Here is a 23,999-nt window from a genome sequence, read left to right as displayed (position 1 = left end):
GATTTTATTTCTTCATGTGTGGTTTTTTTTTAACATCAAATTTTAGGTAGCACTTGTAGTATACGTGATGTAGTTGAGCTCTTTGAGATACGCTGTGCTTTTTGTGTGTGTGTGAAGAATTCACTGTGAACCAGCCCGAGCCTCAACACAGGTAATGTCTGCGTTGACTTAACCAAGACTTTTGCTTCAGTGCAAACTATGTCATTTCTGGTTCTGATCCACTGAGTGAAATCTTGGCCCTAAAGAAGGTGGTAGAAGTTTTGCCTTTGTATTCCAACAGGGTTGCTACTTGCTGAGAAGTTACTATGTGCAGGTGCTTAACTGCCCTAAGTTGCATTATTTATATGGAATCAAAGTAATTTGCATTATTTATATGGAATCAAAGTAATCCTGGTCTGGGAAGTTGAATGTACATGACCCTCTGTTCTAGGTATGGAGAGCAGTGGCAAAGACACAGTAAGGAAATCAAACTTGTGGTTAAGTGCATTGCTCAAGTAGAGCCCCAAAGTGCAAAACCTATGCTATTTTCTTGTTTTAATTCTAAAATATATTTTTATCACTTAATTTTTTTAACTAAAGAAATGTTGCCATTAAAAGCGCTGATTTCATGCTTTTGATGAGAAATTTTTGTTTTGCCAGCACAAAAGAAAACGCGAAGGATATGTAAAATGCTGCTTCACTGAATTTATTGTAATGGCTGTTATGTGCTGATACAAAAAGCTTGTCAGCAGAAGTATATCGGGCACTGATACGCCTGTGTAAAACACCTAAATATTGGAGGTTATCAGATCTCCCAGCCTAAATATCCCCCAGATAGAGCCTTCATGTTAACTACTGAAGGTAAGAGCAAGAATTGCATCTGTACTGCAAATAGACTAAGACAACATTCCCAATTTCCGTCTGACTAACACTGCCTCGCAGTGTTCTGGACTGGTGACAGATGTGGCAAGACGACAAAACATGTTTTTCTTGTATCAATATTTTTTGAGTTGACTTCACAAATACGAGAGAAGAAACTTTCTTTTTATGTAAGCTTACAGAGCAGGGAAGAGCCATGCATCAGCAGGACTAGGACAGGGGAGGTGCTGGTTACTGGCTTCTGGGTGGCTTTGTGGGGAGAGGTTTTGCTGCCTCTACTCATCCACCTCCTTTCAAGGGCCTCGTACTGGGAGAAGATGGAAAATTGGGGTCAGCAGCATCGTGAAAGAAAACCCAGCTTCCACCATGTGTAATGGTATTTGTTTTATTGGAGATAAATTAAAAATCAGCATATATCTACCTTTAAAAAAAGTCAGCAAATATTTCTTAGGGACAGATTAACACTTTTCTCAAGATTTTTATCCAAATATATTACTTCTGTTCACAAACGATGTTACTATAGGTAACAGTAAGTTGGTGACATAAAATCAACTTGTGTATCTGTATATATATAGTAGCAAAGTTTTAGGTAGATCTCTAGAACATGAATTTAGAGAAATTATAGAGATTCATTTTGGAACAGACAGACTAGTGGAAGCATTCGAATTTCCTGTAGTGAAATTTACTGTAGTGAGACTTGTATAGAAAAATTACCACAACCTCAGGCCTAGTAACACAAAGGTTTTCTATTTAATATGTGCGTAAAGCTGACAATCTCTTTTAAAAGTTTTCTTCCCTTTCATGTATAATTCCAGCAGCCGATCCAGATTCCATTCCAGATCCATCTTCGAGCCGATGATTCTCTGAATCACAGGTGTATTTCACTTTCAGAGGGTGACCAGGAAGCCAAATGAGGCGCATGTGACACGAAATAATTTCCTGGAGAACAGATTGTAAAATATTTGTCTATTGTCTTCATGCTGTTTTTGTTGGTGAAGGTAGGTATTATATGAATATGCTTTCTTACCTGTGTTGGCATTTCATGGAGCAGGATGATGTAGTCAAACTCGAGGGAATCATCTTTCCTCATCTGGACATGTATCAAAGGAAAACAAACAAGAACACAAGTTATATCGGTGAAGTTCAGAATCTACCCTGATTTACTTGACTGCAGTTAGCTTGCTTAGGGAGTGAGATGAATAGGGCTCACTTACGGTAGCTGGCTGGAGTAAGACAGGTTTTTGTATATGGACAGAAGGGGAATTAGGAGCGCTCGCTGCGTAAGAACTTTGAAGGCACTAACTACAGCGTGGCTGTAGCCTGACATGAAACGAGGCTTACACAGATGGAAATGAAGTGAGTTAACTGTCAAATAAACTTGATAGTTTTGGCTGACTATTGAAATCTATTTTGGAAAGATGCCATTCTATATAACTTGGGAATAATAACTGAACACACTGTATATTGATCACGGATGAGAGAAACAAAGCTTTGGGAACTCCTATCCCATGTGCTGTAGGTGTAAGGTACGTTCACCAGAGAGCACTAACTGGACTGATGCTCCACGTAAGCTGGCCTAGAAGGGCAGACAGCACCAGGAGTGACTTAGTGTGGAGCTGATGAACTGCAGGACCAGATGTTCACATTGTCTCCTGATTAAACCTGCAGAAAGTCAACAGACCCACTCATGCAAACAAGGAAAACCAAATTTTATCCAAATGACTAAGTTTTTTCTGCCAAAACCTGGATTGGCAAAATAATTTATTCTGAGGGAGATACTTGTATGTTGTGAAGCCGCTGGGATTTTGGAAGAATCACACCCGTTGCAGTGTGTGAGGCTGCTGACAGCCGTTTTATTCTCTGCCGCTTGACAGACTGGCAGCTTCTGCAAGGCAGACGTGGAATTTCCACTTCACTTACCCACTGCTTCACAGACTTGACTTGTGTCATGAAGTAACCCACTTTCTCTGTTGATTTCTCCCACATCATGTAGCTGCTGCCAGCAACAGCCAAAGCCCACACTGGCTCAAGGGCAGGTTCAATATTTCCAAAGCTGTCTGAAAGACAGTAATATAAAAATGATTAATTCTGGCTGTTCCTCAGAAAAACAAACAACCACAGAGCACTTTTGCCTGGCATAGCACTACGCCTGCGAATTGGTTCTTTTTTCAGACACGTTACAATCTTGAACAGGGAGGAGAGAATGACCTGGTGCTAAACTTACTGCAACCACAGAACTATGAGAGCATGATGGAAGTGAAAATTTCCAAGAGACATTACTCACAGGTTCCCCACGGGGAGGTGAGGAACCCAGTGTCCACAACAACAGAGGTCATTGCCACCTGAAGGAAAGGAGAGAGCAGGGCGCTCGGTTTCCAGGATGGAAAAATTCTGTTGGTCATCCCTTGTGAATTTCTGTCCACAGCTGGGGAAGGTGTGCGTTGAGGCAGTTGATATTACTTGAGGACATTTTGCATTCACTTTACGGTAAAATTGCATGGTCTTGTTTTTAAATCCAGAACACCCTCACAACATTGTGTTGACTCCCACCGTTGCTAAACGTGGAAGGTCTTTTTCTCCCCAGGAACTGCTGGCAAGGCAGTTGTTTTGATAGTTAGCTCTATAGATTTAGGGTTCCACTGCGTGTTTCTGCTTTTTAAAACACACGTATGTTTGTTTGTATCCTCTAGTGTCCAAACTCTTTGATGTGAAATGAAACACAGTTGGTTATTTGGAGGAGCATACCTGGAATATTGCTTCCAATTATTGGTTTGGTTTGGCGCTTAAGTTTTTGGTATAATCTGTTGTCCTCTTCTTGGATTTGCTTCTCGTCTTTGGTGTTTATGCACTTGATATTGACAGCAGGCGGAGACTTTTTCTTCGGATACAAGACTGTAGCAAGGCAGCTCCCAGCATTTTCCTATAAAGGTAGAATTTAAAACTTATCTTTAATTAACATTTTATTTACCAGCAACGCATTCTTAAAAGAGTATCTTGGCATTAACATGTCAAGTATATGTATGGACTAAGTACATGAGACACTTCGTATGAAGCTATACAGAGGTCATAGAAAGCCTTTAGAAGGATATCTCTTTTTTCTTCCTTCCAGAAAGGTAAAGAAGTTAAAACAACAAGACTAAACTGATTTTTTTTTTTAAATATAGTAACTAAAATGTAGCAGAAATGCACCAAGTCATCTTGGAAATTCATCTGCAAATTCTCAAGAAATAATATTAATTGATAATGGGGACTTTGATTGTATGATACTTCTGCCTTGAAACAAAAATGCTTCATATTATGTGGTACTTAGGGACATGGTTTAGTGGGTAATATTGGTACGGGGATGGTTGGACAAGTTGATCTTGGAGGTCTTTTCTGACCTTAATAATTCTATGATTAAATTCTAAATATAATTTGAATTATGTAAGAAGCGTGCAATAGAAAGAGATATGCTTATAGTTAAATTGCTAGCGACAACTGTGACAGAACGAATGGAAAGAGAGTTATAATTAAAAACAAAGCAACTGTCAATATTTACTCTCTTAGGTGCGTGGACACAACAGGAGCTACAACTGGGTAACGAGGACCATACTGTGACACTGAGTTTGGATCACCACAAGGTCTGACTCAGAAGCTTGGCTGCTTGATGTGACATAGCCAAGACAGCCTCTGCAGACAGTGAGCAAAGCAGCTAACTGCAGTGCCTGCAAACCATGGCCCATGCTGGAAAGGTATAACCATGAAAGTAAGGCCTAAGTTCCATTTACAGAAGCACTTAAATATACTTTGTTCTGAAGGAGTTGGACTTCATGTAATGCACACAGTAAGAGGAAACGTGGGGGACTGTAAACTTACCCTGCTTCTGTAGTCTTCGGTAGTGAACTGCAGGTAACACTTCTGACCAACTCCTGGAATGCTCTGAAAGAGAGAAAGAGAGGAGGAGTCAGCCCACAGTGTAGCTGTAGTCTTACACTCTGTAACTCGCTGAGGTGTGCTACGAGCACGGAGGAGGGAACCTGAGGGTGCCTTGACTACCTCATGGCCTTGTAATGCCACGAAATTGGCCAGGTGAGGGCCATGGAGCTGATCCTAACAGAGAACGCTAAGGATCTTAATAATAAATAACCTTTATAAAAGGATCTTAAAAACAACAATAAATAGAGCAACACCTCTGTTTGGTAGTCTGATCTCTTTTCTAAGCACAATACTCTTCAGGTAAACAGGAGGGGCATTCTGGCTGTTTGCACAACGCTGGCAGTTAAAATCCAAAGGAAGTGTGAACGTATTTTATTTATCTAAACTTGGCCCTTTGTGTTTCATCTCATACTTTCTTCCACAAAGCCATTAATAGCGTACTGTTAGCAGAGTTTCATTTACAGGGCAAGGCCATCAGCCCAACACCTGCCTTTAGTACATACACATTAGGCACTGCAGATAAGAGGAAAAATTGGTTTAGTCATTTGCTCTACCTTCGGGAAATCTCCTCTTTAAAGAGAGCCAAGTTTGGAGTTGGGCCACGTAATACCGAGAAGGGAATGAAAGAAACAGAGGATGAGTTCAGACCTTTATAACCTTTTCTCTGCCCTTCTCTCCTGCCCTCATTTTGTGCACTGGTTAAAACATTGTCCTGATCTACTTAGTCTTAAGTCAAAATGACAGGTTTTTACACGTTAATACAGTACATTTTAATCTTAGCATAGCAAAATGGTAAAAACTAGCTTTCTGAACTGCAGGTTTATGAAAAGGGTCTAATCTCGTAATTGCTGCGGTTAAGTCTAAGTCTCTAATTACTGGAAAGCTACCCAAAAGACGTTATTACTACAGCAATTCTTTTTCTAGCATTCTTCATTTGATCGAGTATTGGTATTTTTAAGCACAGTGACCTAGGCTTACTCCTTTTCTTGTCATCAGTACTACAGATAGGAGAACCTGAAATAGAGTCAGTCAGTCAGACTACGACACTCCTGAAGCAGAAGCTTAGCTCTGGATTAACTGATGATAATGGAGGGGTTTTCCTGCTGAACCTCTTCCTCAAGCGGCACAGTACAGCGCCCAGACTGCACGCTCCCAGTTACAACACTGGGGACTTGGTCCTTAACAGCAGCTCTTCTATAGTTAGGTCAGATCTTTGCAGTCCAGCATATTCAGTCATTAAAAAAGTGTTCAACTTTTCTTCCAAAATTACTTCCCTTGCACTGGTTTCACCTACCTTGTCTCCTAAAGAAAAAATAATAATTTTTATAGCTCTGATAACTTTGACAACAGTAACCATATTCTGACAAAATATCTCAGGAGTTTCATTTCACTTGTTTGATATCGCGCTAATAAAGAAAAGATATAGTGGAACTTTTAATTCAGTCTGATTCTTCTTCAACAGAAGAGATTAAAAACTCTTCATGATTAATGGCTTGTTAAACACTTACTTTAAAAAAGAACACACAATTCTGTGCTCACGTGGTTTTGGAGTCGGTATTCTGTCTTCAACACCACCACCACAGCAGTACTGCTCACCTAGAAAGCTTTCAAGTGGCACTACACAGCTAAAATACATAGACTATGCATACCAGAGAGCTTCTGATCTCTCACCGGGGAGATCTTACATTTGGCATGAAATAGTTTTATTTTTTACAAATGTATTTCTAGTTTCTAAGAAAAGGAAAAAAAAAAAAGCACTTTTACTTCCACAATTACTTTCACTATCACCCCACAGTGCATTACTGTAAACTGTTGCATAGTGTGAATTAAATAAGGGCTGAGGGATATTGTACATAACACAATGATGGCAGGCTGAAAGTAGCCGAAGACAAAAGTGTCCAAAAGAAAAGAAAACAAGTGAGTAATTCATTTTTCCACTGAATAGCTGGGTCACGGGATTGTTTTATTACCAGGCTCAAAATTAATGCAACTTTCATCACAGATTTCTAGTACTGTAAAGGCCAGAGCAGCTATTTAAGAGCAGTTTCATTCCAGGTCCTGACGGAGGCAGTTTGACAACGAGTTTACACTGCTCTAACCCTCTGCTGGCACTGGAAGGGGCGATCCCTCTCGCCCCTTGCTGCACATTCCCATCTCCTCTGTTTGCCCACCGGCCTGTGTTCACTCCCGGGGTCAGGGGGCTCACCCGACCCCAAAGCACGAAGCAGCCGGCACTGCTGCTGCACACTGCCACGGGGTCCGGGGGGGTCCCCACCTCGCAGCCCTCCACTGCCCCTGCAAGCCAGCTCAGGTGGCTTCTCCCCTGGCTACTGGGGAGGGAAAAGCCAGCAAGGATTGCCATTTTCTCTGCCTCTCAGTATCTAGCTTTTCCTAGACAACCTACCTACCCTGCCACTGATCTTACCTTCCCCATCCTAACTTGGGGTCCTGACAGTTGGGAATTCACAGAAACCTTTTATCTGACTTCTAATATCAGGACCATAGTCCTGACATTACACTCTCTTGTATCAAGATGAGCTTGTGAAGGGAGATTTCCATCCATAAATTTCTATTTGTAACCCGATTTGAGCAGTTGCCGTTCAGTCAAGGGATCACCTGGCATTACCTCTGCACCTGACCTGCTGATTCACCGACCTAACTGTGCAGTTATGCTTTCCAGGTCAGGGGTACGGGAGACTGTTTTGGGGAGCCAGCGTTCTGAAAGTTTCTCTCTTAAATTCTAGGATCTTCAGCTGGCACGCACTAATGCTTCTCTTCTCTAATATGTATTTCAAAGCACAACTGTCAACAATTCCATGCAACAGCATGCTGCTGTTTACTGAAAGATACTTATTTAATTAAAAAACTATCACATTGATGAGAAGGGACAGAAAGAAAAATGCAACCAATAGCAAGGTAGGAACCATCATGTTTAGCACATGCCTGTTACTTTTTGTCAGAAGAGGAAAGCACTGAAGTCTCCTTTTATCTGAACTTGAAAAATCCTTCACATCTAGCAGAGTTACTGTCCTGGAGACTGTCTCCACTCCTGTTTCCAATTAACATGGTTTCACTGGTCAGTGGGCTAACAATGTTTGTTTTTAAATGCAATGCTCATGTTTACATTTAATAATAAAATTATCCTATTTTTGCTAGATCCAATAATATATTAGCAAATAGGTAACTAGCCTTCTTGAAAAGAAACAATATTTCTGTCTCTTATATTCACATTAGATAGCACATTCCTTCCAGGAAATTCTTTTCATTTTTTACAGTGGAGGACAGGAAACAAGGCAGTGACCATGTCTGCAGTGTTTCTTCTCTTGTTTTTACACAGTATGCAGAGAAAAAAAGGGAAGTAAACGGCATAAATCGGTTACAGCAAGCTCCTACAGCATCGAGTACTGTGAGGAAATAATGAGGCGTTTCATTTCTCCATAACGAACCAATTTTTTCTTTCCTGTATTAAAAAGCAGGTAGGCAATGCTAGGTGGAGAAACTCCTTTTCCCTCATTCCAGCTGAAACTACCTCGCAAATACCCAGTTACACTGGGGTTGGAAAGAGGATCTGCACCAACCACCTCCTTCTGATACCTGTCGGTTTACAAGGGAAATGCACTGCTCCAGCAGCACACACTGCTCCCAGAGGCAGTGCTGTTGTGCTTAAAAGAGGCACAAGCATCTGTAAGTGTAAATATGTATGTATGCATGCATGGTACCTTGCAAAGTGCCCAGTAAATACAAAAGGGCCACCGGTACATTTCAAGAGAAGTGTCAAATATTGTAGTCAATTTCTGTCACTGATTCCTGCAGCAAGTTCAGAGGAAGAATGAAATGTCACACTAGCACATCCATCTTCAACATCTGTTAAGCTGTATGTTTACCGAAGCATTTGGGAGCGATGATAAGAACAGTAAGCTACCTACAGGCTATGGTCTCAGGTAAATCTATACTGGGACACCTCACTGGCGTTCCCAGACAGGTAACATGACTAATGCTATCGTTCAGCCTCATCTTACACAAGGTAATACACAAAATCCGAACTGTTATGCAGTAGTTCACATTTTGTCAAATTTGTGCTGAAAACCATAAAGGGTAAGAAAGCTGAAAATGTTGACGTATCTATTCTCTCTCCCTCAGGAGCACACCCCATGAATCAGTTTTCCCCCTCCCATCTGCACTGTGGTGCTTTGGGTCCCAGCTTGGGCCACTCAGAGCTATCACAACCAGCATATGGGGCTTGAATTCAGGGGATAGTTAAATCATCAGGCAGCTAATTAATGACCTTATGGCAGATCCTCCCTCCCTGCTGGGGGACCCGGGTGCCCTGACCCTGTGAGGGGAGAAGCAGCGCCCTGGGGGGACGTGGCCGCGCCGAGCCCCCTGAGGGGAAGAAGAGGCGGGAGCGCGCCCAGCGCATTAGCTCAGGGCGCCTCCGCTCCTGCCCACCGCCCCATTCTCCTACAATAATCATTATTATTTTATTTTTCGTTTCCCGGCACCGCTTTCTGCCCTCGCAGCCCTCCAAGCGCACCGCTGCGGGGCGCCCCCCGCCCGCCCCGCGCTCCTCAGGAGCCGCAGCCGCCCCGCGCCCCCTCCGCCGCCCCGCGGGGGTGCCGGTACCTTCATGGTGGCCTTGCGGACCTGCCCCAGCGCCCGCAGCCCGCTCGGGGACGCCGCGTGGAAGTTGTAGTTGTGCAGCGCCACCCGCGCCGCCCCCACGGCCAGGCGGCTGCTGGGGTCCAGCGCCCGCTCGACGCCCGGAGCCCAGGGCGGCTGCTCCGCCACGGCCGGCCGCGGGAGCTGGGCGCTGAGGAGGAGGAGGAGGAGGACGGGCAGAGCGGCACCGAGCCCCTGCATGGTGCCCGGGAGGCGGCAGCTGAGCACTGAGGCGGGCTCCCGGCAGGGCCGGTACTAATAGAGGGGCCCGGCCCGCCGCCTCCCGCCCTCCCTTCCCCGCCCGGGAAGCGCTGGGGAAAGTCCGGGCTCGGCAGCTACTCCCCTTCCCCTCAGCCCTCCCACCTGCTCCGGCCCGCCTGGCAGGTCTGAGGGGGCTGAGGGCAGCCGGGGGGCCGTAGGGCTCCCCTCAGGCTCCCCCAGCCGGAATGTCCCCCCAAAGGTGTGAAGCGGCCCCCTTCTCAAGTACCATGCGTGAAACACTTGTGATGACAGATAGCAGAACAAATACAGACCGCTGTGCTACAAGAAACTGTTGTCTCCACCATTATTACTCTACACCTCCCAAAAACTAAACCTGCTCTCTCAGAGACACCCTGAAGGCGTCTCTCCAAGGCACAGCTGAAAAATTCTGGGAATGACACACAAGAAGCAGTTACACACATCGCCATCCTGGCAGACTCAGGCCATGAGTTCACCCAGCCCAGTATCCTTTGGCAGTGACTACCTAGAGAAGACTGTAGGAATGAGGAAGAAGAGGTGACGCTTCCCAGGATTACTCCCAGCTTCTCACCACTTACAACTCTGGGATTTCCTGAGGTGCAAGAGGTATTTTGTGTGCTTGGTGACCTGCGGAAGATTTCTCATCTGCACCAGAATTGTATCCCATATAGAAAGGTTACCTTTTGGTTAACTTGCCACCTCTCCTGGTTTCACAATGCACTGCTTGACTTAATGTCTGGAGTGATTCTGCCGCTTTTCGGAGAGAAGTGGCATTTTTCATATATTTTGGTTCGGGAAATGTTTATAGAAATTTGCAGAGGGAGCAGGCAAATTATTTTCTTACGCGAACACTTGCCATGTTTGTCTCCAATATTTTCTGTTTAGCTAGAGGAAACCACCACGTTCCAGCCTTTCCTCATTTATCTTCACTGCGATGACAACTCAGATGTTACTTCTAAAATGAAATACGAAGCATCATTCTCCTTAGCTGACACTGGCAGCCTGAGCAGTGCCAGTTGTTTCCTGATGCTGCCAGCTTGCTTCATGCACTTCGTTTCTCACAGCAGTGCTCCAGAGGTAGGACGAGTAGCGGAGAAATCACCTGGGAAAAGGGACTGCAGGCTGCTGAAAGGCCTCAGTGAGCCACGGCGTGAAGCAGGGATATCTGGTGAGAAAAGCTTTGGTGCAAGAGGCGTAACAGGGTGGGCAGGGAGGAGGTTAGGACTGCTAGGTGCTGCCTTCTCCAACACACAGCATTAGTATGCTCATGTGTCACAGCTGTTCCCATTCAAGGGAAGAAGTTAGAACCACCAGCAGAGGCTTCACATTCACCATTTTGGTGACTTGGATTTTGTGGTAGTTCAGAGTCCTAGAGAAGAGGTAAAAGTTTTAAATACCTTTTGTAGATCTGGCCCTTTGTCACTAATGCTGGAAAAGCCTGCAAATCCCTGATGTCTCAGTGCTGAGCCTTGAGGCTTTGACCCCATCCTTAACTTCCTATGTGCTTCCTTTTCCCTCATATGTTCTCCTCCTTTTCCTGCTTTCTCTGTCAGCATCCCTGTCAGTGATATGGTTGTTTCCTTCCTCCAGAGCACAACAAAGACTGTAACTGAGATCTGGGGTCAATATGGACAGAAAACCTGTATCACAGAGCAGGGACAAAAAGGAATTTCCATGGCAATTTCCTAAAGTGCTGTAGAGATTATGTTGCTATAATTTGCTGTTGATCTAATATGACTTCAAATTTAAAAACATTTTGACTTGGAAAAATAAAAGTTCAAATGTTGAGTAGGTCTGGGTCAGGGTTGGGGACATGTTCCTCACTAAATATATACAAACACAGGCATTTGCTGCTTTCACAAAAATTTGAAAATGTATTTAAAGTCCTTATTGTAAGGGAAGTTATGGGGCCCTTAAAGGTGGAAAGTGCATCCTGTGAGAGCCAGGCCTCAAGCTCTGCTCTGCTCGTTTGCTTCAGGCTTTTTGGTGACTGTGAAAATGAAGCTCTACATTGTGCAGTATCTGAACAGAGAGAACAGAAGCTAGTGATCCAACTCGAAGGGGTATACGTACTCCAGTTAGCTGGAATGTGGCGCAGGCAGTTGTTGTTCTATATCTTTATACCTCTCATCCCAGTTCAGTTGGTCTAGGTTCAAACAGGAGGGTGGTGGTGTAAGTTACATGTTAATAACCCCCCTCTCACTCTTTCTTCTGTAACAAATGGTACATTATGGCAGGTTTCCCAGCGTCAACGCTGTGCAGTAGTTTACATCACGCTTATGTCACGTCTGACTTGGGCCCTTCAGAAATGGAAGCGAGGGTTGTTTTGGGCAGCTGGTCTAAAAAGCATTCTGAGGTTTTCGTTTTCTTACCATCTTTTTCATACATTAAATACTTGTTTAGAGGCCAGTTATTCCTAATTTGTTTCATATTTGAAGACTATTTCTATATCCTTTGTAAGCATTTTACAACAGACCTCACTGGCTCATAATCACTAACAGATGACTGTAATATAATACACTGAATTTGGACAGAATTCAGTTTATTTTGTTTTGCAACTTTTCTAGTTTTAACTTCAGTGTCTTGCTGTAGTTAAAAACAAGCTCTTTACGGCCCTCTTACTTAATTTTAAGGGAATTATGCATAGCATTTTTTTTACACCATCAATAACTACATCTTGATTTTTACTCTCAATAATTAATCACAAGACCTTATTTTCTGTGTAAGGTCTCTTCCCCCCCGCCCCCCCCGGATAAATAAAGCTTTTAATAGTTGATCATTTAATGCATTTCTGGGCTGACCTTGCCTATGGTTAAGCTCAGACTTAAAAATATGTATGTCATTTTTAGTGTGGCTCATTTTTCTTCAGGGAAATTTGGTTTTAAAGGCTTCTGACTATTTTTAGGTCTTTCTGATCATAGATAAGATTTTTTTAAAAAAGATAAACATATATATTAAGTGTCCCAAGCAACAGTTTCCATTTTTGCACATCCAGGTGGCAGACTTTTCCCAATGGTTTGTGTGTATGTCACTCAGCTCAGACTGTGTTTTCCTGCAGATGTTAGTGCTTAAAATTCTTGATATGTGTGTTGCATTTTTCCGAAAAGGGAGGCAATGTTAAAGCCAAAATGACACCTTCTATACTTTAAGTGAGCATATAGTAAAAAAGTTTTGTAAAAACCTGTGTATAATGTGTGTTGATTGGACTAGGAGGAGGTTTGCAGTGTAGCTGTAATAGTTCCATAGGGAACTAAAAAAAAAACAAGATGAGAGAAAGCAGTTGAAGGTAATTCATGTCACAGTGAATATTTATTGGCTTCAAGGACTCTGACTTGTTCTCCCATTAAATTTATGGGATTGTTTTTGACCAGAACTGTTGGACCTGGGATATGAAGAAAAGTGTAAGAACTTGAAAGCTGTTCATTACTTAAATACAAGTTGTTTGGGTCAGTACAGGGGAATAACGCTTGAAATGTAAGGGATTTTGATATCTGTGTCAGTCAAGAAGGTCTAATAATCCATAATCCCTCCTAGCCAAAATATGCAAATTGATCGATGCTATCTGCTTGCATTGTTTTGTGTATTTGTATATTGCCTTTAAAATGTGTGCCAATATCCTCTAAAATTCAGAGTCATGAGTAAGCTTCAGCATTTTCTTTTAACTGCTCCTGTGCTGTTGGCAAACTTCTCCAGTGAATTATCCATCAGGACTTGGAGGCTCCTCTAGTTCAGAGGCTATGTCTGGTGGTGTAAATCACCTTTAATCTCCCACCGTACTCTCTTCTGCCCAGATGTTTGAAGCCACGTGGCATTTCTTGCAATCTGCTGTAGCCTTAGTGTATCAGATCAATACCTTTGACAGCCCATCAAACATTTAAATACAGAAAAACTTTGTGAACCTAGTGAAAGAGAACACAGAAATTCTCAAGCACACTATAGGATTTTACTGTGTCAATGGATTTTAGCCACTATTTGTATTGTCTTCCCCAAGGTTAGCAACATTTCTTCCCAAAATACGAAGTGGTTGCAGTATAAATGTGCTAGCATCAATTCTAGTAACAGAAAGTGCGTGCAATTTGGATCCATTTTCCTCTTCATTTAATGGTGGTATCTCATGTATCTGGGGAATTCAGCATGAAATTGCTTATCGTTGGGCTGCATCTTTAACTATTTCAAGTGGCTATGGCAATACACATCACTGATTCTTTGGGATTTTCTTGAGGGTGTATCTCATAATAGGACCACATTTAAAGTCATCTACGCTGGGGAATAGTCCCAAAGCTATGACGTACCACTTTTACAGCTATTATTAATTTCTTAACCTTTGTAAAGGATCAAGTGTGTAGACTGATGCCACACGCCTTGCACTGCCAGCATCTGCGGAGTCTGTCTGGGAGAGGGGTGAGCTGCCCGGGCTGTCAGCAGGAAAGGTTTGCGGGGTATTTCCTGGCAGGGACATTGCCTAGGGGTTGCTGGGCTTGAGAAAGGAGAGGAGCTTACAGCAGATGGCTTAATTTAAGACATAAATAATGGAATCAGAAATCATCTTGTGCTAGAAAACGGGAATAAATATGAAATGACTTAAACCCGAGAAAAGTGAAAGGCTGTATGTTACAACAAGGGAGAGTAAATGATTGCAGCTTATTACTACTATTATTCTAACATTAAAAGGGTGTACAAAACATTTTGCTAATCTGTTTAGATTTTCTTTTGATTATGGAACATGTATGGCATTAACACACTTGGGAGAAATCTCAGTTTATAGACTGGCCCCAGCAAACACATCGCTTACATGCCCCATGAGATACAGTCACTACAGAGACAAGCGTGAGCATAAACAATGAACAATGCTTCTTAATCACAGTTCTAAAAACTAAACGGATCTTGGGCACATGTTCGGGCCTGTTCAAAAATACATGGAAATTAAAGCAGCCATTTAAAGCCGAAAGTATTGCTGATAGAAAAACAAAGGTAACTGAGCGCTCTGTGCTCCTGGTGGTCACCATGGGAGGAACTCAGCCGAAAAGCTGGGCAGAGCCGGTGGCTCTTTCTGCCTTCTGTGCAGCTCTTGCAGCCTTCCTGCCTCTCCAGAGACACAGAGACAGCGCTCCAGATCTCCGAAAGATGGAGTCTAAAATGAAGCTTCTGAAAGCACTGCTCGTATGTAATTCCTCCTGGCAGGTCTGGATGGATGCTAAGTCATGACCCCTCGCCTCACGCACACAGTTTTATTTTGTTTGAGGTTAACATTTACCTCATAGCTGACAGCAATAAAAATCTCCTCGAAACATAGGCGTTTCTGACACTGTTTTATTAAAGAATCACTGTATGTCACTGTTAAATAAGCATTGCAACAGAACAATCATTTTTGAATTGTTTAGTTGCTCAATGTTTAAACAAGGCATTAAATGTTTGCACAATAAGGGAACAACGGCTCAGTTAGTGTTTTAAGTAAGGTGGGGACAAATGAGTGAATTCTTACACCGGATTCCTTAACACTGCATCACAAATTGTCTTCTTGCAGGTGACGTATTCGAAAAGATCCAGCAGAGGTAAGAGCTGAGAGGAAACGCATTTTTCATGTCTTGCTCACTCTGTCCTCCCTTTTCTCCTCAGGTTTGTGACCGCTGCTCTCTGGGCAGGAAGCGTTTCCAGGTGTCCGCTCTCACCAGGAGCAGGGGGTGCCTACGTGGAAGGTCCAGCACCTGTACGATCAGAAGGCAAAATGAGCAAAACACTGGTGGAGGCACAGCCGGGGCCAGCCCTACAGTCATCCTGAACAGACGGTGCTGGGCAGACCAAAAGCCTACCCTCATTCTTTTTTCTTCTCCAAAGTTTCTGATGTCTCTCAGAACAAAGACGAAACACACAAAGTAAACATTCCTCACTGAAAGGCTCCCCAGATCAGTTAGTGATTTTGACAGGAAAATGAGTAGACTTTATTCATAATTCTCCGTTAAGAAGAAAGATACAGGTTTGTTGCAGGGAGACATTTCAGAGATCGGTTGATTCGTATGTGGAATCTTATAATCTTATATAAGGAATTTTGAACTTTAAAAAAATAAGATATACTCAAAGTAAAACACTGTAATCAGTGTAATGGCGTGGTGACAATTGACACGTCCCTAGTTTTACTGTTCTTACGGTGTTCCCTGTAACACCAGGTGATTCAGACCTGATGCAGACCCTGAATAAAGGCAGGTTTCTCATCAGGACCTTCTAAACTCATCTCACAATATTGTGATGTTTTTTCACTGGGAGGCACCTATGTGGTTATCACAGATACTACTTGTGCAGCTTAAAAAATAAACTGAAGCTACATTTTTACTCTGAGCATTAGATAAATAGGGAATAAAAACATAATTTTCTTTAAGAAATTCAGATATACATTACTCCTTTATGTGCTAAGGAACAGTTTGTTCTCTCAGCACTTCTCCGACTGGTCCATGGCAGTTTCCTTCCCATTGCTCCATCTAACGATAATCTCATTTCTTGGTTCTGATTAGGGATAATTCCTTCTTTGTTCCTTTCTGCATCACTGTGCGTTCCCAGAACTTCTACGAAAATGAACTTTTTACTTGATTAGTCATTCTGTTTTGACAAATGTGTACTCATTTCCTCGCGTATACGTATAAAACTGTTATGTTTATTTCTGCACATCGTGCTGTTGGGTTTAACCAGCAGGATGATAGTGGAGTCGAAATGGAAATCTCTCTGTTAGGTTTGAGGATTAAAGAAAATATGGAGAAACAACATCACTTACAGAGCGCAGACTTCAGAGTGGCCAATGTGGTGCTTCTCATGAGCATTATAGTCACTTAAACACTGTTTATACTGAAAAAAATCCAAGTCACATTTGAAAGCTATGATCTCAGCAGTGGCTTTGATCCCATAATAAGACTGAATAAAAGGCTCAACAAAAACACAGTGTGTGAAGAACAGTAGAGGAGCGCTACCCAGTAATTTTCAGAGACATTAATGCCAGTTGGAGAGACTACAAGGAGAAAGTCCTCCAACTTTCAGTGCCATTAAATTTAAGAGAACTTGTGTAACCTGGCAAATCTCCAGTGACACGAGCTGAGCGCTGCAGACCTCACAAGAGACAGCGAACTGACCATTTGCATCCTCGCCTCTCTCTGCATGCCATTGTAAAAAATGTTCTTGTGCATTCGGTCAAAAATGCTCAAATAGGTATTAATGTTTGGTATTTTTCCTTTATATTATGAGCTTCTATGAGAAACATAGCAAATTAAAATAAGAAGTGTTTAATGTCAAGTATAGTCTAAACAGTTGTTCTGTTCTGGAATAATGAGCCTTTGATATATTCAAATGTTCCATATTTTATCAGATTGCTTTGGACTTCCACAGCCTGGTCTCTAATTTTACACATCAGCAGATTGGTAAGTCAAGCTCTAACAACTTTATGGGTTTTTACTGATACTTTACTGATGGGGAATGAGACGTTAAATCAGTTTATCTGGTAATGATCGGCATGTTAACATAGCTCAGGAGATGTTAATGCCCAGCCTCAGGACAAACCACAGAGCTGCAGTCACTCTGACATCTCGCATAAAGGTGAAGTCACTGGGCAACTTGTTGCACTTTTTGCATGCCCAGAGCTGAGCCATAAAGGCACGGAGCAGTCACCAGGTTTCTCCTGCAGTTTGCTGAACACATTATTTGTCACCCGATGAAGTGTCCTTCTAGCCCCGTGTTTGTTACCACTGACTAAAAGCCACTAATTCATTAGCTAAGCTCCTTCCAGCAGGGGTTATAATGTGATCTAGGGAATTATTCTGCTGTTTCACTAAATCAAAGTGAAATGTCAGGGATTTTGGTTTGATACCCTCCCAAGGCTTTAAGAAAATGCAATTTATGGCAGAAACTAGATTAATATTTTATATTTCACAGATGCAAATTCGACATTTTCTGTTGGAAGAGCTCTGGTTCTCCTGCTGACACTAATGCATTAGCAATGAAAGCCTGGGATGAGGGAAGTTCTGATCAGCGGCTGCGTGCAATGCATAAAACAAAGCCCTCTGCCGTTTGGTTTTGGTGGGGGGCAGGGGTTGATGCCAGTGTCTGTACTGAATCAATGTCAGCAGGAGATCTACGATTAGGGTTACAAAGTAAAGCTATCTTCAGGATGCTTCTGTTACCATTTTTAAGAAAAGGCTCATCCACAGTTGGGGGATTTTGCCCTGCCTGATACAACTTACTAGGTGTTTTTATAACGTGCTGAGGTATTTCTATCAACATCTCGGACGAAAGGGCCCGCTGCCAGTTTAAGAGCCCAATGCGATTCCACTGGAAATCGGCAGCAGGTCTGCTGCTAGGTGGGAACGGGGCTGGGCTGCAGAGCTGTAACATGGCCGTGGGCAGAACACCCTGCCACATGGACATCACGCAAACAGAGCTGTACCGGCAGAGCTGTAACACACATAACTGAGGCACTGCTGTGAATACCATGTTTAAGATTTCCTTCCTGAATCCCTTATCCCATCCACCTGTCCCAGTAATTTTAACCAAGACTGGTATTCCGCGCTTGGGCTGGTCCCAACAATCTCCAAAATGATTTGAAGAAAATGAACGAGTAAACAAAAGAGAGGGAGAACTTTTACTTTCTTCTGTGTAAGATACGACTACAATTGCAGCGTTTTCCATGCGGATGGCTCAAGCACATACTGAAATTTTCTTTTGACTTTGTTTTAAACAGTTCTGACTGACCCTGCTTCCAAAGGTGGACGTGAAGAACAATGGCAAGAGAGCAAGTGCTGAGCGTATTTAAAGTACAATTATGGGAAGTGCTGATGACCTCCAATTTCCATTGAGTCCTTTTCCTTCCCCTGGCAAAACCTATGTCGTGTCACTGTCACTGCGCGACTGGATCCTGGTGCTGTGAGCCCCTTCAATAAGGTAATTGTTATCAATATTAGGAACATTTATATTTGAGTGGTAACATTTTGAGGGTATGATGATATCTCATCACAATAGGGCGAAAATAAACCTTTTAAATGCATGCATAAGTTGCTGCTTATGAGAGACACAGTCCAATCTTAAAGAGCAGATTTCTCTCAGTAACATCTTCCAGCTAAATTTCTAACGAACACTTGGTGAAGTACTAATAATGCTCACTTTGAATAAAAACATCACTGATTGTATAATTCCTGAATTTCTCCTCCACGTTTTTGAGAAGCAGGATATTAGTTTTAATAAGTCTGTATGCTTTTGGCTTCTATGTAATGACAAATCAATTTTAATTTTAATAACTGGACCTTTGTACTGACCGTGTTAAAGTATTTTCCAAAGTAATTTGATGTAACACGGCCATGATTTACACTGGGTAGCTGAATGCTAGTTCCTTCATTGCTCCTGTTTCTGTGTTTTCTGCTATGCCGTATTCTTCAGGCTGTGTTTGGGAGGTTAAACATGTTATTTTTAACTGTTCTAACTTTGCCATAATGCATGAACTGCAGACAGAGATGGGGAAAAATAAAGTGGTCCCATAGCAGCTGGGTGCTTTCAGCAGTCAGCGCTCAGCCCTGTGCAGATCGCAATTGCAAAATTGCGCAGATAAAACGTAGGCAAGGCAAAATGCGTTAACGGACAGAGAGGAGAATGCAAAGGATTTTATAAAGCACTTGTGAGAGCAATTTAGTTTTGCCTAGTAATACATCACTGGAGACAGCAAAAACGGGGAGGATGGTACTTTTTAGCCATATTCCCCCATGGGCATACGTGCAATCCCCTCTGTGTATTCTGACCATTTGTCAGTGCAGAAGACTTCAGATTTAGTGTAACTCGTGTAACTCGTGCAGGGCTTCCATGCAGCCTTCTAGGTGAAGCCCAATGTAATTATGTGGTTTTGTAACATTAAATCCACGAAGTGTGACCTTGTTTAAAAAACAGCCTCCGTTGTGCAAGTGCCTCATTGTGACACTGGCACTGCTCAGGGGACCTGATTGCAGCGACACAGCGAATTCTCAAATCTGCACGTGTTTAATTGTAGCTGAGGAATTAGCAAAAGAAAAGACTCAGAGGAACGTAGTGCATTCACAGGTAGAAGGAAATGCCTCCCGTTTGCTTTCACAAGTGATGTTGCAAACCAGACACGCTTACTAACCTCTGCTGAAGACAAATATGAATATTTTTCCGTATGCAACCTTGCAATTGTAAAAAGAACAAAAGCCTACTGGAAAAGATTAGTTTATGCTGAGATTATGCAGCTGTTATGATTTAGGTATTTCTTTTTAATGATTTGTTTTCTAGCCTTCTGGATCCTAACAAACAACCTTGCGTGTTTGCAGTGAAGGCAGCATTTTAGAAGGAGCAGAGAAAATTTGACATTGGCTTGAAAACTTGCTTCTTAGGCCTGAAGCAATTAACTGCAATAATTAGGCCACCTAAAATGGAGGGGCCTTCGATAGAAATATTTCACTTATGAAAGCAGACTATTGATCCAGAGACGGCCCAATTAGAAGAACATATCGTGAAGGGAGGTCACTGAAATTAAATTAAAGATGATTTGAAATGAGCTGGAGAAGGAAACAGAAATTTGCAGTTCTGTGTAATAAGATACGAGACGGTGGAAGATCAGCACCAAAAGTTACAGACAGTGGGATGGGAACGGACCCGGGGAGGTCGTGCAGCCTGTCCCTGGCTGATTGACCTCCTGAGAACAAAGGCGACTGTTTATCTCAGGAAAAGCCATGGCTTTGTCAGGGCAAACATCATAAAACTGGGACTTGTGATTTAGCACCCGATCTTAAAGCTGAGTGATTTACTTTTCACCTGTGTGCTTGTTAGGGATGCCAGCGCGTCTTGGTGCTGTCAGCCGCAGGGTCAGGGCCTGCAGTAATTGTGTATTAAAAGCCTTAAATACACATTAATAACTTGGGTGCACAGAAAGGCACGACTGAAGGCCTAAAGTCCGCAGGAATCTTCCTCTTGCTTTTGCTGGACTCTGAGTTGGGTGTAAAGTAAAAAACAAACAAACAAAGGAACAAACACACAACCTCCCAACAAACCACTAAAGCAACCCTTTCAGTGTCCCCCAAGGAATGATTTCCTGCTGCGGGTTGACATGGAGACACAAAAAAGAAGCAACTCCCACAGTTTCGTGTATTCGGGCCTGCATTTGGAAAGAGGAATATCTTTGCTTCTCTTGTTTTAGTATCTTTATGTTCCCTAAAGACGTGTTCTCGAGGGTTGCAGCACCAGGCAGACGCCAGTTTCACATTTTCCCAGCCTCAGTTTTGGGAACACGCTGAGTATGGCTGTGCACAGTGCACACTTTTAAAACCGCCTTCCTTCTCAGATGTACCAGCTTGGATTTGAGGAATGGTATTTCCACATTTAGGCCCTTTCCCTAGCTGTTATACTAAAATTTTGAGCACTTGGCATGTTTTGTTTTTTGTTTTTGTTTTTTTTAACTAGTGATTTGACCACCGTTTGTCAGGCTCTACGGCTTAGCCTAAGACTACAGTGTCAACAGTAAATTGTCACTTTGGGGGCAATATTGAGTGCTAATTAAGAGGAACTGCAGGAGTGTGGTGGCAGATTATTAATAGTGAGTGTACAAAATCAATCTTGAAGGAGGAGTGCATCTTAGTTTAACAATGCCTTGTTGCTAAATCCGTATTTGCTGAGTATCCAGTGCACACACAAGTGAGGAAAGCATTGCAACAGCACCAAGATTTTCTTACAGAATCAACAAATCGTCTGCGGCAGCAAGTCATTTACGTCTGGATGCTGTTTCTTTTCTTACAGACCCCCTGCCCAAACTCTCACTGCGGCACTTGCTGCGTCCAGGCGGGGTGGTGGGGGCTGAAACCTGCTGTAGGCTGCAGCTCAGGGTGCCCCTGGCCCCGGGGAGCCGATTATGACATTTTGAGCCCATTCATTGCCCCGTTTATTTTACTGTTGGCTTCCTTGAAGACATGTGCTGTGAGCGGTGAGTCAGCCATCAGTTCTTCCCAGTCCCGCAGGACCTCTGGGAGGCTGGTTTCGATCGCAGCGCTGCTCTCCCACATCCTGGAAGCACTCGGTGTTTGGGGCAGGTTGCTGGGCTGCACGCTGCTGCTGGACGCCTTCCACGGCCGGAGCTGGCGATCGAAACGTTATCTCCCGGGCGTAACGCTTGTGACGTTATCTGCCTGAGAAGCCCGGCGCTTCGGCTTTGTAGCAAAAGGACACCGGGCTTGAGGCTGCCGGTGGGAAATATTTCTGGGGAATAAAGGCCGGAAACGTGCTGAGAGGAGCACTGCTCTTTCAGGTTTTTGTAAGAAACTTTGGCCTTGCTTGTGAGGCAGAAAGTGCAGTAAATTGGGAGCCAGGGCTAGGAGAAAGGAGAGCAGAAGCTGAAATGATGCTGGGACGGTTAGGGATGGGGACAGGACGGTCCTTTTTGGCAAATCTATACAAAGAGTCACACTTTAGAGCAAGTTTATGTTGAGGTGTTTTGTTCTGCTGTTGTTTGCATTCAGGAGAAAGCAAAGTCTGGAAGCCTACACCTGGAGTGTGTGCTTCTGCTCCGCCGTATGCTCAAAGCCTCTTCTGCAGGCTCGCAGGGATTGTCGTTGTCAGGAGTTTGGGATTCCCGGCTCTGCTTTCCTTTTCTGTGGCACAAAGTAACTCGCAGGAGCAAGTAACCAACGCTCACTTCCCTGCGCCCAGGCTGTAGGCAGGAGCTGTTCCACGCGTCGCTGGTGCCCCTGCATCTCTCCTCTGTCCCGTCGCTCACCCTGGGCATTTTGATGCCACCGCTCTGCCTGGGCTGATCCACACCTTCCTCGTCATGGTGGTTGCTTTGGTAATTAGCTAATTAGCGGGCTGGCAGTGGTAATAACCACCAATGTAGTTTTATTTTGAGCCTGTTCTTCACAAGGCTTACAGCAGACAGGGATCTCTGGATGCTGTAAATGTTTTTCACGTTCTCAGTCAAAATATTTTGGCATACGTAATATTTTTAATAACCGTGACGGGGCTGCTCGAGCGTGCTAATACACCGAGAGCGATTTGATCAGTGCTCACCACGAAGAGTAGCATAAGGCACAGAAACAGGCAGCCTTTAAAGGGAAAAGAAAACCTGCAAAAGCAGATTCCAGGCAAAAATGGGTACACAGACGAGGAGTTCTGAGTAGTTTGCAGTGTGACTTTGCTGCATGTGAACTCTGGAAAATTTTGGCTCCTACATGGTGCAGATTTTCAACACCTTACTATCAAAGCTAGAGTTTTGCTCAATGTGACTACTTGTTCACTGCTTTCTTGTTGTTCTTCAGTCGATATTTGTTCACAAATATCTGTATATTTGTTCACTGTTTTATCTAAATCTTACCCAGACGTGCAGGTCTACACCCTCAGTCCCACTGAGGTGCCTGTCTGGATCCAGAACTAAATTGCTGGAGAAAACGTAACCCTTGGGCAGTACCTGCTGCTCCTGGCTGAGGAGTGAGCGAGGACAGTGCCACTTTCTATGAAATTTTATGGCACAAAAAATGTCATGGCGAAATGTTCCTTTCTTTCTTTAAAAGAAGAAAAAAAAATGATCCTGGCTCCTTTGTGAGATTAGCCCTGTGTCTGTTGGCAGCTTGGCTGCAAGAGGGGAGAAGGAAGCATGCACGCCTTGGGCTTGCTGGTCCCAGCCCTGCATAGCACGTACCAGAGCACGGCTGGGATGTGAGAGCATTTGTTCGACGACCCCTCTCACCTCTGATGAATCTACTGGCCATCTTATTCCCTAGAAAAATCAGGTTTTAAGAAGTTATAAAGCCACTAATTGTTTCTTCTCTTCTCGTAGCGACGTAAACACTCCCATGCAGCGCAGGAAAGCCATCCAAAATAACACAGTGGTTACCGGTGCCTGGAAAGACTCCAAGGGACACATGCCCCAAATAAATTAAGAGTCAGTTCGTTCACTGGTGGGTTGTATGTAAATTGGTTACCAGGGCAGTTGACTGGAGCTCTCAGAGGCTAAGCCTGTCCCAAAGCACTTATTGTTAAGAGTGTAACTATAAGCTGGAAGAAGTGTGATTTCGCACAGCTTGCCAAGGGAAACAAACTTGCCAGGTCTTGTAGAGGGGCCAGGATGGGATGTTATTACTTGGCATCATTCTCGAAAGCAAGATTTTTATCTGTTCCCTTTTCTGAGTTCAGTTTTCTCTTTCCATTTTACTTCCCTATAATTTTACAAAGCAGTATGCTTGGCATTCGTTGTTAGATGGTAGATATTTGAAATAAAAGTGTCACATCACTTCACTGTGTTGCTGTATTTTATTTGAATACGTTGTGGTTGTGGATCACGTTGTAGATATGTCACATGAACTGAC

The 23,999-nt window shown here is 43.3% G+C and overlaps 1 protein-coding gene and 1 long non-coding RNA gene across 3 annotated transcripts; one reads left to right on the top strand and one right to left on the bottom strand.

Annotated features, from left to right (window-relative positions):
- Positions 1-1,227: 1,227 nt before the first annotated feature.
- RARRES1 (retinoic acid receptor responder 1) lies at positions 1,228-9,760 on the bottom strand. The gene is made up of 6 exons (XM_040567698.1): positions 9,397-9,760; positions 4,714-4,776; positions 3,604-3,778; positions 2,779-2,915; positions 1,886-1,948; positions 1,228-1,797 (listed from the first exon to the last, which is right to left on the bottom strand). The coding sequence occupies exons 1-6, from the start codon at positions 9,631-9,633 to the stop codon at positions 1,639-1,641; spliced, it is 834 nt and encodes a 277-aa protein (XP_040423632.1). The 5' UTR covers positions 9,634-9,760; the 3' UTR covers positions 1,228-1,638.
- A 96-nt stretch (positions 9,761-9,856) lies between these two features.
- Positions 9,857-23,922, top strand: LOC121074984. Of its 2 annotated transcripts, XR_005822663.1 has the most exons (6): positions 9,857-10,278; positions 10,558-10,840; positions 15,289-16,863; positions 17,021-17,072; positions 18,389-18,588; positions 21,442-23,922. It is a non-coding gene; the product is annotated as an uncharacterized LOC121074984 (long non-coding RNA). The 2 variants fall into 2 exon arrangements; XR_005822662.1 differs by having other exon boundaries at positions 9,857-10,840.
- The last annotated feature ends 77 nt before the right edge of the window (positions 23,923-23,999 follow it).

The sequence above is a fragment of the Cygnus olor genome, chromosome 9 (genome assembly GCF_009769625.2).
Source record: "Cygnus olor isolate bCygOlo1 chromosome 9, bCygOlo1.pri.v2, whole genome shotgun sequence".
Taxonomy (NCBI): domain Eukaryota; kingdom Metazoa; phylum Chordata; class Aves; order Anseriformes; family Anatidae; genus Cygnus; species Cygnus olor.
This window is presented reverse-complemented; position numbering and strand designations above follow the sequence as displayed.

What these genes read in the sequence shown, in the direction of transcription:
- RARRES1 (XM_040567698.1), bottom strand. Translation starts at nt 9,633, where the DNA reads ATGCAGGGGCTCGGTGCCGCTCTGCCCGTCCTCCTCCTCCTCCTCCTC. An exon ending in AATTGGAAGCAATATTCCAG is followed by an intron (nt 2,916 to 3,603) that starts GTATGCTCCTCC and finishes ACTGTCTTTCAG; the next exon opens with ACAGCTTTGGAAATATTGAA. An exon ending in TCCATGAAATGCCAACACAG is followed by an intron (nt 1,798 to 1,885) that starts GTAAGAAAGCAT and finishes TCTGTTCTCCAG; the next exon opens with GAAATTATTTCGTGTCACAT.